A 16542-nucleotide genomic window follows, 5' to 3' on the forward strand; every position below is an offset into this window, starting at 1 on the left:
AGCGAGGCACGTCCCTTCCCTAAGGCACGGCCGGCTCTTCGGGTACATCAGACGCAAAACAAGAAAGCAGCAACACATCTGCCATCGCGTCGGTTACCAGCCCACACAACTTCAGTCTGCTGCTCCCGGGCACCGCTCCGCTCCAGCACCCACCGCCTCAAGGGGGGACTCCTAGAACTGCTCCCGGGCTCCAGACCCCTGAGGGAATTGCTGGAGCTCCACGATTTCTTCCCGCCCGTCTCCCGCCTCCCCCCCGCCCCGAGAACTCCCGCACCTGCCTCACAGCGCCCCACCACACGGGCCTCGGGGGACAGCACCGCTGTGATGGCACCCCGTCCGTCAGGAGCGCCACCGGCACCACGCCGGCTACAGAGACGAAAGAGAAAGAAGGGAATGAAGGGAAGAAGGAACCTGGATGCCCAGGGGCGCGCTCCGCCTCTGTTTTACCTCAGCCGCCGTGTCAAACGGTAGCGACTAACGCCGCCGCCCGCCACAGGCCCCGCTCGCCACTTCCGGGTACAGGGAGGCAGGGCGGCGCCCATTCAGCGCCTCGAGCGCACTGCGCATGCGCGCAGCCCCGCGCCAGGCCGGGAGGCGCAAAGCACCGCCTGGAGCTGCGGGAGGAGGCGCCGGGCTCGCCCCGGCCCGGCCCGACCTGCGCCCCCGCCTGTGGCTCCCTGCGCGGCTCGGGAAAGGGTGATGTCGGGAGCCGGGGGCTGGGCCCTGCGGCGGGAAGAGGGAGTGGCCAGGTTCCTGTCAAAACCAAACTACACCGGTGCCGTTCCTGGCCGGGAGCGTCGCCTCCTGGCACCGTGAGGGCTCCCGCTGCAGAGGCGGTGGTGTCGCTGCCGCTTTTCCAGCGATTCCGTAGCTCAGTGGGGCGGCGCAGAAATTCCCTCCCGTAGCGTTCTTGCCGTTCGTCAGCTGAGTCTGCAGAGCATGGCCACCTCCCGCCCAAGACCTGAGGCGAAACCGGCGAGGTCAGTCACGTTTAGGCGTTGTCAGCCCGTCGCTTCGCGCTTTGCCCTGGCGCCGAGGGGAGCGTGGCGGGGCTGTGCCGGGGAGGGAGGGCTCCGTGCCCGGGCCGTGACCCTGCGGCCCGGCCGGGCTCGTGTCCCTGCTCCGCGCCGCCAGGGGGCGCGCGGGGGCCGGCGCTGCGCGCGCGGCGGTTCGAACGCGATGGCGGCCGAGGCGGCGGCGTGAGAGCGGGGCAGCGGCCCGCCGGCCGGCTCCTCGCTCCCCGTCTGCGCCCGCTGTCGTCTACTGCTTTGTGTTTGCAGGATGTCCGGGCAGGCCCCCAACCGCAGCGCCAGGGGGGCGAGCGAACGGGTGTCCGAGACGGAGCCGAAAGGTACTTGGGCGGAATGGCGAGCGCGGTCCGCCTGAGGGGCGAGGCGGGGCGGCGGGCCCGGCTGAGCTCTCGCCGCTTCTTCCTCAGGAGGACGGGTCGTGAAGTCGCGCTATCTGCAGTGCTTTCAGAAGGACGGCGAGAAGGTAGTTGGACGACTCTCGGGGGCGCTCCGCGGGGTCAGAAATGGTGCGAGGGGCGGCTGGGGCGTGTGGCAGCGAGACCGAAGCGATACCAGCACCCGCCGCGGTTCGGAGCGAGTCGTGGTGTAGCGCTGGATGCAGTCTGGGATGGCAGCTCGAGGTGACTTGCGAAGCAACAAGACGAGCTGGGCCTGTAGTTGTTTATTGTCAGCGTTCAAGTCGGAGTGAATATAGATTGCCGGTGACAATGATATTCAGTCTTACTCATTTCTTGATTGTCAGGGTAATTCAGTACATTCTTTTTAGACATCCACTGCTAAAACATCCGCTGCCACTAAACCCAGATCAGTGCCTCGGAAACGTGGCGCTTCGGCTGGTAGGTATTACCAGAATTTAAGAGCTCTTCTTTTGTGTATTTATTTCCAGCCCTTAAGAACTTGATGGTACCCTGAAGAACTCTAAAATGCTGCTACAAGATGATCTTTTGTTTTACTCGCATCTGGATACAGAGGGAATTAATAAATGATGTGGGATTAAGAGGTGTAAACTCAAGTGCATTGAAGTCTCCTTTGAATCTTCTGATAGAAAGTTAATGTTCTGATAGGAGACTGTTTTGTGATGAAGTCTTTGGGTTGTCTAACCTTATTTCTTGCCTCCTGCACAAGACTCTGAACTCTGCTTTCACTGTGCCCTCACAGTTACCCAGCTTTTCTATTTAATCTTTTCAGTAAACCAAGAGTAAATGACTGAGAATCTCTGGCTGCAGGACAGTCCATTTTTGTTTCTTTTGTAAGAGTCACAAAAGAATTTTCTAACAAAACTTTTCTCCAGGTGACTTGAAAATCCTGAGTTAATAACATTATTCTCTGTTGTTGAGCTGTGAAATGTTTCAGAGGATAACATTCTGAGCCACCTTATCTTGAGATAAGTCAGGGAGGAAGCAAATGAGAGAGAGAGAGACAAAATATGTAGAAGCTTGTGTAAGGTGCCCAAATATTAGTGAAAGCACACAGAATTGTGACTTTGTGCAGAATCTACTCTAATTCTTTTAGTCTGACAACAGCTTCTTTCTTCAGGTCGTGTCCCTGGCTCATTAAAACAAAGCAGTTTTGAGAAAGGTGACTTGCAATCCACTTTATTAGATGAAGATAAAAGTAGTCGACCAGAGCTTGATCTTTCACCTGTTACTGGTAAGCTTCCACTCATACTCAGGTTCCAGGTTTATTATTTTTCATGTCTGTGCCATGACTTGATGATAAGTAACCTTCTGTTCTTCTAGATTCATGAAAGGACTTCTGAAGGGAAGTTGAATGTTGTTGCAAGTGTCCTTAAGCAGAGCTATTAAGACCTTTGGAGTTTAATTTTAATCATCTGTTTTATTTAATCGTCTGGGTGCTCGGTTCTTTTTGTTTAGCATTGAGTTTTCAAGAACAAAGTGCTCTCCATTCTTTGTTCCTGTGACAGATGAGTGTCAGATTATCAGCCCTTTGGCCAGTTGTTTCCCTGGGATCTGTAACTGTCACTTGCAGCTTAATGCTCCCACGATGCACATCTCCTGTCATCAGACTCAGAAGCAGAGCACACATAATAATCTTGAAGTTGTCTTTGCATGTGAAGGACCTGATGGTGTGTTGTTCCACCCTGTATACTTTGGTAGAAGAGAGCAATAACTTTTCTGTTGCAACACAGATAAAAGTGCTTGTGAAGAGACTCATCATTCAAAACCTGTTTGCAAAGGAGCTACTGGGACACGTAAAAGCCGAGCAAAAAAGGTGAGTCTCACTGCTTTCATGTGTGTCTTTTGAAATGTGTGAAATGAAGGTTCTCTGTTTATCTTTAATCTCCATAACAACTTTGAGGTCCTGGAATCAGCTGAAGCCCTCTGGAAGAAGTCAGAGGCTATGTCTGTTGTGTTGCTGGTGATGTTCTTGTTTATCAGATGTCTTAACACTGACTGAAGTTTTGCTTCCATTCCCTGTGGTAAAGAACCTGCTCCACTTGTAGCATCTCCTCAAGTGTATTCTTCTTGTGTTTCTGTCCTACTTGTTAATTAGATCAGATCTTTCAATATTTTCTGACCTTTTTACTCAGAAAACCAACATTGATTCAACCTGACTCAAAGTGCAGATCTTGTTCAACCTAGCACTGAAAAAATGTGCTGAGAATGTTACAGAAAAGGGTGAAGCACAGAGGTGTATTGAATGTGCATTGTTTAATAACCCAGCCTTCTTTGGAGCAGACTGTTGTTGATGACTCGATGATGATTCTGGGCACAAATGGAACTTTCAGTGATTTGTTTGAACATTAGAAGAATAATTGTTGAAATACCAAATTTGCTCTAGTATGTTCTTTTCTTTCTAGAAGGGAAATGATGATGTTGTGATTGAAGAGCTGGAGTCTCTGACACTGCTTTTAACTTACCTAAGAATAAAGGTGAGAGTCAGTCAAGTATTTGGTGTTTCAGACGGAAGAACTTGATATTGAGGAACTGTTTAATGCCTTGTCTATGCTTTCTGACCTGTAACAGTTAGATTTTTGTGACTTTCTATGTTTATGCTTGTAAAACCATTTTCCTTGCTTTGAAAACTCTCTTAGAGTGAATGCAGTGCCAGTTTATGAAGCTGGGTCTTGTTCTTCACAAAGCAGGGGTATGCAGAAGTCTTGAGAAGACTGAAGGAGAGCGTTTGGGGTTCATGGTTGTAGCAATGACTTTTTGCTCTTTGTTCACTCAGTGCTTTTTATGTCTGGTTTTCCTTTACAAAAATCATTTGGGAGGTTGAGGGAAGATGATGGAGGGGGCACTAACTATAATGTCCTGTGCTTATTGCATGAGGTCTTTGCTTCCTTAACTGCAGCTCTTTGATCTGGTCTGGTCCTTACATTTGTTTATTCAGAGTAACTTAGACTAGTGTTACTTGAGTTAATATTTTGTGTGTGTGTGTGTAATAGGCAGAAAAAAATCTTGCTGAGCTGGAGAAAAAAACAGAAGAGAACTTGTTAAGGTTATGTGAAGAAAAGGAGAGACAGCAGGAGAAGCTCTGGGAGCTGAAGCGTGAAATTCTACTCAAAGAGAGAGAGCAGAGACTAGAGGAAGCATTAGACAAACAGGTAGGCTTTATTACAGTCTGGACCTCTTCTCTATTGAAACAAGCTCACTTAGGAAATAGTCCTTTATCCAGAGAAGATTCTTCTGCTTCTCTTGTCTCCTGGGACGTGGTTTTATGCATCTTAAAATAAAGATTGACTTCTTGTAGCACGAAATGTTTCCTAGTAACCTAAACACAGACCTTTTGTCACTTTCTTGGTTGTGTCGTGTACATAGGCAAGGAGAAGTTAGAGCTGCAAGGGGCAGCAGTAGTGCACTGATCACCAGAGCACTTTACAAGCTCTGCAAGTGTCTTAAGCCGTGTGAACACCCTGCTCCTGGGCAATGACAGTTATAGCTAGAGCTTGAGATGTTGACCTTTAGATGAGAGGTGGACATCTGTACTTTGATTTATTTTTATACATTAGCGATAGTTGTGGCCTGATTGTAAGAAGGCAAGTTTCTAATTAAGTTCTTGGTAACAGGTGATCTTAGAAGCTAAGTCTTCCCCTCTTTGTCAGTGTTTTGTTAGTTCTGTTGCATCACATTAAAAGGTAGTTCTTTGGGAATAACAAATGTTCAGAACTGATCTTAGGTTTGCTTTTAATAAATATGCATTGCAAAAATTCAACAAGACTTCAGTGTTCTGATGAATACACTCTTAACTGTAGTGTCATGTATAGTACACTTCACCTGATCTATTGCTAATAGCTCTCAACAGCAGTAACAAGGAAATTGGTTTTGACATAGACATTTTGGGGTGGTAGAGGAAAATCTAGTAAGCAGCATTAGAGGAGTATCCTACCACAAACTTCTCAAATTCTTCTGTAAATGAGCATTTCAGAGCGGTACTTGGAGTTTTTTATAAACTATTTGTGCCTCTCTTTCAGATGGATGTACTTTCCCCCCTTGTTGCTGTTTGTGAACAGTTTAAGGAGCAATATAAAAACTTTGCTACTTCGCTGGATGCCGCTAGACATAAATTACCCATCAGGAATATTCACATAGAAGGAGATGCACAAACATACCTTGGTATGGCAATTGGATTCATCAAACTTCTTATAAAAAATAGCGATTTTGTGATATGCTAGCTTTTTGTGGTATGCTGGCTCTCTGGCCACTGCAGGAATTTATGTGCTCTTACAGCTTGTATGGACACTGGGCTGCAGCAGTAGTCACATGTTTTGCTGTGAGTAATTTTTGTCTCTGTTTAACCACTAAACCACACCTGAACAAGGTTTTTATCTTGCAGCAGGAAAAACTGTCTAAACTGGGGCAGCTTTCATGCAGAAAATTGCTAAAGAAAGTGTGTGTTTTACCTATTTGTGGCATTCCTCTTCCTTTCTAGTTCCTAATGAGTGAGCAAGTTATAGAGTTACAAACATACTGTGATCTCTTTTTGTTTCTGTGTTTGAGAGATAAAGTCACGTGGGTAGACGTGCTCACATTTCCTGTACAACTAGAGTTTAAATGTGCCCTGGGATATCTTGAGCCAGAGAGTGCTTGTTTGATAAATGAGTACTTGTGTTCTGTATTGAAGTCTGGACAAAAAAGATATCTTTAAACTGCTGATCTGCTAGTAATGAGATTCTTAAACCATCTACAACGATCTTGCTTACACTTTAAAACAAATGGAGGAGATTTATTGAAGAACTTGGTTTTTTTGTAAGGAAGATTGAAAGAAATACTTATTTTTGGTTGGTGAATGCTGAAGGAAAGGACTGGATCAGTTCCATTTTGGGATTATATGCAAAAAGCAATGTATGTAAGTGGCCAGGGAAATTTGGATGTATAAAATATGCTTTTCTCTTGCATTTGTCATGTGAAAGTCTTTTACATATTCTAAATGAAAATTTGATTAGCAATTTTATTAGGCTACTCGTAGAATCGCTGTACGGTGGGGGTTGGAAGGGACTTTTAGAGCTCATCCAGTCCAGCCCCCCTGCCAAAGCAGCTCCCACCTAGATCAGGTCACACAGGAACGTGTCCAGGTGGGTTTGGAAACATCCCAAGAAGGAGCCTCCACAGCCTCCCTGGGCAGCCTGGGCCAGGGCTCCCTCACTGAAACACTGAAACAGTTTTTCCTCAAGTGGAACTGTTTGTGTTCCAGATTCTTTCCATCACCCCTTGTCCTGTCACTGGAGACAACAGAAAAAAAAGTGTTGCCCCAACCTCCTGACACCCAGCAGTTAGATACTTGTCAATATGAATGAGCTCCCCCCTCAGTCTCCTCTTCTCCAGACTGAACAGCCCCAGATCCCACAGCCTTTCCTCAGAAGGAAGATGCTCCAGTCCCCTCAGCATCTTGCTGGGCTCTCTCCAGCAGTTCTCTTTCCCGCTTGAGCTGGGGAGCCCAGAACTGGGCACTGGACTGCAGATGAGGCCTCCCCAGCACAGAGTAGAGGGGCAGCAGAACCTCCCTTGACCTGCTGCCCACACTGTTCCTGATGCCCCAGGATGCCATTGGCTTTCTTGGCCACGAGCTCACATTGCTGCTCACGTTTAATTTGCTGTCAACCTGGACTCCCAGGTCTCTCTCCTGGAGCTGCTCTCCAGCAGGTCTGTCCCCTGGTTTTGCTGCTGTTAGTCTCCATAGCTAAAAATAACTTAGCTTTCCCAGTTTTCTCTTGGGGTGATTGTGAAAGCTGAACAAACAGTAGCTTTCATTACCTAGTTCACTTGTTTCTGTGGATATTTGGCTGTTAAGTAATCTTGTATGAGTTGATGCCACTGCCTGTATTTTTGAATGAGATCTTTACCATCTGATATTGTAGATGGCCTGCAGAAGGAGTTAACTGTCACACAGGAACTTCTGGCAGAAATTATGCCACGCTACTCAGAAGAAAGCACACAAGTGTTTGGGGTACTGAAAGACCTTAAAGAAGTCTCTCAGAAACTGGATCAAGAGATTCAAAGGTATTTACAGCGAATCAGGTGAAAAGACTTATTGGCTAAATGTTGGGAGGAAAATCCATAGTTTTGCCAGACCGTGTGTAGAATGTGTCTTGGAAGAGGATTAACTGAGGGAACAACACCGAGTTTAGTTCTGTCTGTAGTGGGCATCTGTATTTCCATCCCTACCCTACCTACTGTCAAAGGAAAGACGTTTGGACTTTTCATTTTGTTTGTTTCTTCTAATTGGCCAAGTTTTGTGTGCCATTCCCTGACACTTCCACTGAGAATTTCAATGGCCAAGAATAGCCCTGGGAAAGTGCAAGTATATAGGAGATGAGAACTGCAGGAGACAGAAAGGCAAACTGGAAGCAGTGTGTCTTAAATAATAACCATGGAAATGTATCACCCTTTAGAAGTGACAGGGTGCACAGAAAAGGTTTTTTCCTTAAGTATTGAGTCAACAAATACAAAGTATCACTGAGAGCAGGAGGAAGAGATGAAGCATGATCTATTTCCTTTCCTCCCTTCCTTCATTCCCTATAATAGATGACAGGTAAAAACTTTGAAGATTAATAGACCATAAAGCATCTCCCCCTGCTGCAGACTTCCCTTCACCAAATTTTAGCCTTTGGGTAGATAATATATATGACAGTTTTTCTTGTGGCTCCATGGTAGGAGAATGATACAAATGTCCAGGTGTCAAATGTCCATAGCCTTTGGGGTTCAGCAGAAGTTGTTATCCTTTAGAGTAACTGATTTAGCTTCATTTATTCCAGGAGCTCCACACAAGTGCAGAACCTGGCGTTTGAAGTTAGTAAAGAAGTTTCTCTGTGTAACCAAAGAAAATGTGAAGAGCAGCATGGACCAGATGTTGTAAGAGACTGGTACTTCGGCTAAGTTTGTGTCTTGTTTGACAAACGAGCGGGTTCTAAAGCAACGAGACCATGCTTCTGTGTGAACATACAACTTGTCCAATTTTCAGTCAGTCATACAACTTACCAACATTTTTAGGCTGTGTGAGCACTGTAAGCATGTGTGCTTCCTAAAATAAAGGGAGTTTTCTTCTGCATTCTGCCCATAAGGAGACCTCCTTTTTGAGTGCAAATTTCTTTGACACCTTCTGCTTTGACAACACTGAAAGTATTTTCTTGGCAAATATGACCTATGTATTCTTAAAGTTCTTGTTTGCCTTTCTTGGAAGTAGCTCCAAGACTGATTTAGACTTTTCAGACTGATTTCCATCTTTTTCCCAAGTAGCATTCTTTAGAGGGCAGTGTACGAGAACGCCAGTGGATCAGAAAGAGCCTGGTCACTTCCACCAAGTGAAAACTTTGTTAACTTTGTGGCTGATTGTCTTGGAAATGAATTATTAAAACCATCAATGTTTTTGTAGTAACCTGCCATCTTCTTTTTAAGGACTTTATTCTCTTTAATAATAAAGATTACTTTCCACTGCTTTATCTCTAGCCTTCATGCCAGAATATCTTCCCTGTTCTACTACAGAAGCTTTTGTTTCCATCTGGGCTTACATAGGGCTAATACTACACTACCATTCTATGATTGTAGATATGCAGTGATGGACTTGCAGGCACTAACAGGTGCTAATGGCAAGCTGTGGGAATCGCACTCAAAGGGTTAAAACTGCCAGTACCTGCTTCTGTGATGCAGAGCTGGGAGGTGGAGGCCTTGAGAGATCAGCCTGAAAAGTAGCCGAGTGAGGAAGCCTTGTGGAGGCAAGATGGTTCTGTTTTGGCTGCAAATGCTGGGATTGAGAGAAAAGCAGCTTCCAAACAGTTTCAGCAAGGCCACAGGTGCCCAGAGTGAGAGAACTGCATGAGCCATGCAATGGATACTCAGGTTAGCACCCCTGTGACACCCCTGACGATGAAAATGAACAAAAAGAGGGATGTGCTAAACCAGAAATAACTGTTCCTCAACTCTCCACCCAAATCATGTCAAATGTCACCCCAGGGATGAACAGAGAAGTCAAAGTCCCTAGGGGAGAGGAGAGGTTTTTTGGCTTTTTAGCCTTTTTAGTGTTTTGAATGCTTTTGCTCTGCTGCTTCAGAGAGATGCAGCAGGACCAAAGAGACTGAAGACCCAGGTGAGGCAGGTGATGGACTGTACTCTTCTTCCTCACCCAAGCCAGGGACACCTTGGTAAGAATCATGCTTTTTGTCTAGGTGACAATCCCCAGGACAAGCATTGCTGCCATTTTGATCATATATTAGCACAACTGCAGTGTGTTTATCAACAGCAGTGTCCAATCTGTGATATCTGTCACCTTCCTAATTTCTCATAAATTCTAATGCTTGACTTTTGAAGCAGTTTTCAGTGAAAGTCCCCAGCAGCAGCTCCTGACAGACTAGTCAAGCTCAACCTTCACGTGACACAAGCCATTGGCCACTGGCAGCCAACGTGCTGAGGCCAGAAGAGCGTGAATGTGCAGAGAAACCTTAAAGCTAGCTACTGAGTAAGTGCCTGGGAGTGACTGCTCTGCTAAGAACACCTGGGCCATATGTGGCAGGCCTTTCCAGACTGCTTTCCAGGTTTGTAGATGGAATGTGTTCCTCTCAAAGACATATTGTGTCCTGTATTGGTTTCTTTTTTACCTATGGAACCTCTTTCTGCGATGGTTCTTTCAAAGCATTTGCTTGGTGTTGTCTGCATAGTGGTACATTTCTAGCTTAAGCTCTGTGTGTCTATAAAGATTTCTGGCCTGCTCAGAAAATGCTGGGAACATTCTCCTTGCACTCGTTGCAGTGCAATTCACTTTCTTCCTGGTATTACTAAGGGTGTAACTAGATTCTTGCCTCCTTTTATTAAAAAAATAGGAGTACATTGACCTATAGTAACTGGATGTGTAAGGTGTGTGCAGCACACTGGATAAGAAGTCAATATATAACAAACTACCCATTAGGAGTTTGTTAAACCTTTGAGAAGGGCTGGGGAAGGGGAAAAATCCCAGTGATGTCACAGAATTCTTATGTTTGGAAAAGACCTTTTAAGATCATCAAGTTCAGGCAGTCACTTCACACTGCCAAGCCTATCACTAAACCATATCCCTCATATCCCTTTTGAATATCTCCAGGGATGGTGACTCCACCACCTCCATGGGCAGCCCATTCCAAAGCTTAATAACCCTCTTAGTGAAAATGTGCTTCCTCATGTCCAATATAAACCTCCCCTGGCGCAACTTAAATCCATTTCATGTGCTGTCGTTCATTACTGGAGAGAAGAGACCAACCTCCACCAGACTACAACTCCCCTCCAGGGAGTTGTAGAGAGTCATCATGTGTCTTCTCAGACTCCTTTTCTCTAGGTTAAACATCCTCAGCTGCTCCTCATAAGACCAATTCTCCAGATCCTTCACCAGCTTTGCTGCCTGTCTCCTTTCTTGTAGCTAAAATGTATAGTATATCATATTAAATCTCTTTTTTTCCACATCAACTTATCCACGAGCCACTAGGAGAGCAATGAGTTGTTTAAAGTGATTCATCTGTTGTTTCTGCTCCCTTACAGGTGTTAAATGACCTGCAACTAATAGTTCTCCATGTCCAGCCATTCATTCTGTCATTGCCAAGTGTTGCACGCAGCAGGGTCGTGTTCTGAGCCAGAAACGTGAGCTGCACCGACGACATTGGCCACTGGATGGGGAACTTTGCTAAGCAGTCATGTCATAGGTTAGCTGCAAATTTAGATTGTTTCTTTTTGGTAGATGAACATTTGAATAGAAAGACTCCTATGTAGTGGAACTGCTAGTCAAACTGTTTTTCCTGAGTTTAACTTGCTTATTGTGTGTCATTCTGAGGCTAAGGAAGTTAAGAGGCATCTTAAATATGAGAGTGTAGGGATGAAATGAAAATCAAGTTTATAGTGTCTTGATAATTCTGTCTCTGCACAGGCACAAGTCAGAATGTCTTCCAAGTCAGATTTGTTTATGGGAAACCTCATTGCTGGTCTAAAAATTATTAAAGAAGTACTTGTAAATTTTACTCAAGTGACTTTCTACCACTGAGATACTCTTGTATGTGTGTGTGTGTGTGTGTGTGTATATATATACACCTCCAAATGCTACTTAAATCACAGACAGCAACACAAATTTTCCTTGCAAAGTGAAGTGGAATGCTGTTCTGTTCCTGGAGAAGGGTGGTGAGAAAGGTTCTGCTTGCAGTGATCACAGGTACAGGCTAAATCCTTTGGGGCCATAGTTTGTCCCCAGTGCTGCAGGTGGCAGTCATTGTCTGCACTGCAAGCCTGAGGCAAAAGGCCAGTCCTGACAACTGAATGTGCAAAACAATAAAGCTCTTGGGGGTGTGCACTCATTGTTTCAGAAGAATTGTAGGCATTGATTTGAGGGTTATGCCATTCTTCTCTTTTAAGTTGGCCACTTGTAATCATTTTTTGTATAAACGCAAGAACAAGTGTTAGGTGAAGCAGCCTGGCCCTCCAGGAAAGGGTTTTAAACTATTTTGAACTGATCCCTTTCCATCTTGATCTTCTTGAATATTCTTTCTAAGTAATTCTGGTTTGGCTCTTTGCAGAACTGGTTTAGGATCCTCCACCTTGAAACAACCACAGAATTAGATGCTGCTGTATTTATCACTGTACCAACAACAACAAAGAACCACAGAATCACTGGAGCAGGAGCTAAACAGATGTGACACCAGTTATTTTGTATTTTCCTCTTGTTTTCTGAAAACATCACATGCTCTGAATCAGTTGGAATCCTAAACAACTTAAGGGCTCTTTTCAGAACCTAGAGTTATCAATGTTCTCCCTTCTGTAACTTGTATTAATGTCCATTCAGTTTTGTTCTCTCTGAACTTGGGCACTGTGTGTTACCTAAGCATTCATATTTTAGGCCAGAGTTCTTATTGAGTAATTGTTAACTTTCTTGTCTCCTAAGGTGGTGGGTTGAGGGGCTTTTTTTCCTCTTCCAAAAACTGAAAGCAATTGTGAAATGAGGCAGCTGAGTGCCTGGGTGGGAAGGGAGAAGCACTGAAATGCATTTACCTCCTGCAAAACTCTAATGGTCTGAAAAGCAGTTGGCAAAGATCATGTTAAGCTAAGTTTGCACTGCCTGCATTCTTTTCTTTCTTGGGGAGCTCTGACCACATGCTCTCCAGTTGCACTGGTGTTGCCTGACTGTTTGCCCACCACCAGCTCGAGAGGACTGAGATAAAGCCTTTTTTACTGTAATTCTTCTGCTCTCTGCCATAGGGTCAGCAGGAATCAACAGGAAGGAGCATCTCTCTTGCCTCTGGCACACTATAGCTGAAGCCTCACTTGTCTCTTCACCATTACTCCCAAATCTACAGTTCCTTGTTCACACTAGCTTCAAATGGAGCTGAATCCTTGCTCATCAGCAGCAAGTAAGCAGCTCATGGCCCCAGCAGATATTTCTGCATGTTAGGCTAATGAGAACTTCTGGGATTACTGCAGCCTTCCCTGCCTTGGAGCAGACATCCCTCTGTCAGAGATCTGGAAACTCATACTGAATGTGATAAACAAAACTACTGGCTGGACTGTGATTTTCAGGACATGAGAAGAGCTCCACAGCAACAGAAGATGGAACAGCTCTGAAAGGCACCACTGACCCACGCTGATTAAGAGCATTTCCAGTGCTTACATTCCTGTTCAACTCTCAGGAATGATTTTCAGTTGTTTCTTCCAGTGCATTTGTGTGTGGTCTGTAAAGCAAGCACGGGGATGGAGGATAAGTTTTGCAGAATAGTCTCAAAATGATGAGTTTCTTTTAAAGTATTCCTGTGATAATGTGTATGCAAGAGCTCTCAAGTTTCCTGCTATTTCAAGATCTTAAATGTCCTATGGTAGGGGAGCAAATGTCAGCTGCCTCTCAAGATGGAACTTTTGTTTTTACAGATAATGTGTACTTGGAGATGACCTGTAGGATATCAAAACTTAATTCCTTGGTTTAATATCTATTCTATGTGGGGATGGGAAGTTAAACGTGATTGAACAATAGAGTTTTCAGGACTACTACCCGTGATTATATTCTCTGTGTGGCACTTTTCAGCTGTGAGGTTTTGGTGTGTATTTCTTCAGAACTTTTTAGACAGTATTTCAGGAAGTTAAATGGTATCGAGCAACTCTAGGAGTGCATCACTGATCCTCTGCTAAACCAGGATGAAGCTTATTAGTTGGAGTGTAAAGTGATGTCAGTACACTTCCACAACTTCAGTGTATCGTGGGCAGAGCATAGGCAGTGTCTGTACAGGCCAAAGTACCCAAAGATGTCGAGAGCCTTGAACTCTTTGTTTTGAGAAACTTGTCTTGACATAACTGAATAAGATCCAATTGCTCACCTTAATATGGTTTGTATGGTAAAAGGACACCTCTACCCCTTCCTACCTCTACCTCTCCTTTTCCTAGTTATAAAAGTGTCCAGTTGAATTTTCAATCACTCTCAGGTATGGAGACGTCACAACCTTTCTAGATCCCTTACTTCTGTATAAAACACCAGACTATGCACAAACCTCTGTTGCATCAGTCATATGTAGAGGCTGAAAAGAAAACTGGAAAGTAATTCCTTACTGACAGCTGTCTCATTAAGCACAGTGCTCTGTTCTAAGTGAGCATCTGACCAGATGAATGATTTCTTAGGACTTTTGAAGTCATTTTGTAAGGAATTAAAATGTTACATTACTGTGAAAGATCAGCCTCTCCCGTTCTGTAGGTGATTAATAAGTATTTTTGACACAACTAGGTAATAATTCCATCCTTGATATCATTATCATGTGATATGCTACTCAGAATACATTCTTAATTTCAGTGGGCTCTTTAATGATCCTTGTAATTTTGTTCTACAGATGCTTGTATTCCCAGGAGGCAGGATCAGTCTTGTTTCTACCGCTTTGTCTCTGGACTGATGTCATTTCTGTTAAAGACATCATCATTGCTGGTAAGCTTGCAGTAGGATGGCCAGGCTGGTGGGACACTTCTTTCAGTTATCAGTTTCTATATCAGATATCTATGACTAACAGAAAGGAGGCTGTCACAGAAACAGAAAGGGAGAACAAACCTAAGAGTTAAAGCAATGGGTGTAGGGTTTTGGTGGGTTTTTTTACCATGAATATAATGCTGTAAAAATTAACTAAGACCTTAATCTTGGCTGGTGGTACGTAGTGACTGACATGAGTGTACTTCTATTGGGAAGGGGGACGAGTGATTCTGGCTTCCCTAAAGCTGAGGACTTGTCTGTTGTTTATTTTTCACCTTCTGCTGAAATCTAGTGTTTACAGAACTTGATGCAAACATGAATAACTGCTAGTCTTGTTTTTATTGCAGCATCTTTTCTTACATGCACCATTTACAAGTGTATTCTCACAGTCTTTAATTATTACCTCCTGTGCCTTTAGGTCTGGTTATTTGTGTGAGAAGTTAGTGATAACACTCATGCAGAGGCAGTTAACAAAGGCTCATTATTAATATCCTCATCCTACCACTTGATTCTTATGAGTACTCATATTGATTGGAATTTGCAGTTGAGGGGGACAAAAGTGAAAGGAGGCTGAGGGTAACAGCACTCAAGAATTGGTGTCATTTACAGCTTAGTGTTAACTGGGTTTTGTTTGCCAAATACCTGGCTGGTGGTTTTAACTTTGCAGGGTGGATGAGACACAGTGGGGGAATTCTTGTTTCTGCAGAATAAGGATGAGAATGTACAAGTGGTCAGGTTGTCAGTTAGACCTTGTCAGAACCAATACAGAGGCATTCACACCTTTTTCAATGAACTGCAGTCCCTCCCTCACCTTTCTGCCACACCAGTAGAGCCACAGCAACCCCCTGCATGCTTTCCACCTGGACAAGTGCCTGACATTCCTGACATTTCCTGAGGACCAGAATCACCTTTTTTGTTGTTAATGAAATAAAAATGTGAAGTATGTGCTGTGCACACGGGTGGGTGAATGTGGCTCACAGATTTGACTGATGAATAGTTTTTATACATAAGCAGTTCTTACAGAACTTCCTTTAAACCCCTAACTATTACCAGATGTGGGTTGCAGGCGGCTGCTGGAATTCCAACACCTGTTGCATCACACTGAATAGGATTCATTTGGCAGGCACAGAAAATTCCATTTCAGTAACTAAATGGTTTGAAATGGTATCTCTGGTTCTAGCCTTATTTGCAGCATTGCACATACTTTCATAATTAGAATATGAGTTTGCAGTCTTTAGAGACTATCATTGCCTGGTATTTCTTGTACTCACTAAACATCAAATACAAACTCTTCAATTTGGAAGAAATTTCTCCTTTAAAAAAAGTTAACAATGAGTTAAAAGGCCATATGCCATGTCATGATAATTTCTAGCTGTGATTTCTTAGGTGTAGAAATACACTGGTCTGTGTTCAAAACTGTTACAGCATTGTGCTGAAGGTGCTGGAGCTTCATTTTAGAAGTGTGCTCTGCTGCAGTGATGAATTCGTTGCTGAATCGTGTCACTGCTCTATCCACAGAGCTTTATTCAGAGATACAACGTGGATGGCTACAGAATGGCTGTTTAGTGGCACCTTATGGGGTTTTTTGGTATGTACCCCTTAGATCTTGGGCAGGAGTCTATAAGGAGCTGTTTGTGGGTCTGCTCTATAGAGACATGCATTAGGTGTAGAGGTAACTGTTCTTTTGCAAGCATAGTGTTGTTTCATCCAGAACATACCTGATCTCTGCAGGACTACTATCAAAGGCCTTGTTTAGATTAGTGAGGTATTGCAGACGAGTTGTAGGCTGCCACACCATGACAGCAGCAGAGGTGCTCCATTTTCATTTTACCTCCTTATTGTCTTCAATCAAAGGATTCCAACATGCTTTTAAGTATCACTCTGAGGGAGGAGGCTGACATCAGTATTGCTACTTTGCAGGCAGGAAAATACTGAGATATACGGGTTTTGTGGTTCTATATGAGAATATGACGAAGCTGAAAAAGAATCTGGACACACCACATTTTGCTTTCTCTTTGCTATTTTGATTTTAAAAACCCCCAACATTCCCACTTCAATGTGCTCTTCTAAGTTGCTTCTCAGAGCTTAGCTGGTTTGGTTGGGAAAT

General features: G+C 44.2%; 1 protein-coding gene across 3 annotated transcripts; it reads left to right on the forward strand.

Annotated features, from left to right (window-relative positions):
* The first annotated feature begins 567 nt into the window (after positions 1 to 567).
* On the forward strand, positions 568 to 8931 carry LOC133627790 (HAUS augmin-like complex subunit 8). 3 transcript variants are annotated; one of them, XM_062014912.1, is made up of 11 exons: positions 568 to 980; positions 1281 to 1351; positions 1439 to 1494; positions 1798 to 1867; positions 2568 to 2681; positions 3181 to 3263; positions 3853 to 3924; positions 4441 to 4599; positions 5467 to 5608; positions 7351 to 7492; positions 8248 to 8931. In XM_062014912.1, the coding sequence occupies exons 1-11, from the start codon at positions 940 to 942 to the stop codon at positions 8366 to 8368; spliced, it is 1071 nt and encodes a 356-aa protein (XP_061870896.1). In that variant the 5' UTR covers positions 568 to 939; the 3' UTR covers positions 8369 to 8931. The 3 variants fall into 3 exon arrangements, with proteins under 3 accessions (XP_061870896.1, XP_061870897.1, XP_061870898.1); XM_062014913.1 differs by having other exon boundaries at positions 3856 to 3924; XM_062014914.1 differs by lacking the exons at positions 568 to 980; positions 1281 to 1351; positions 1798 to 1867 and having other exon boundaries at positions 1358 to 1494.
* Positions 8932 to 16542: the final 7611 nt, after the last annotated feature.

Source organism: Colius striatus, chromosome 25, assembly GCF_028858725.1.
Source record: "Colius striatus isolate bColStr4 chromosome 25, bColStr4.1.hap1, whole genome shotgun sequence".
Taxonomy (NCBI): Eukaryota; Metazoa; Chordata; class Aves; order Coliiformes; family Coliidae; genus Colius; species Colius striatus.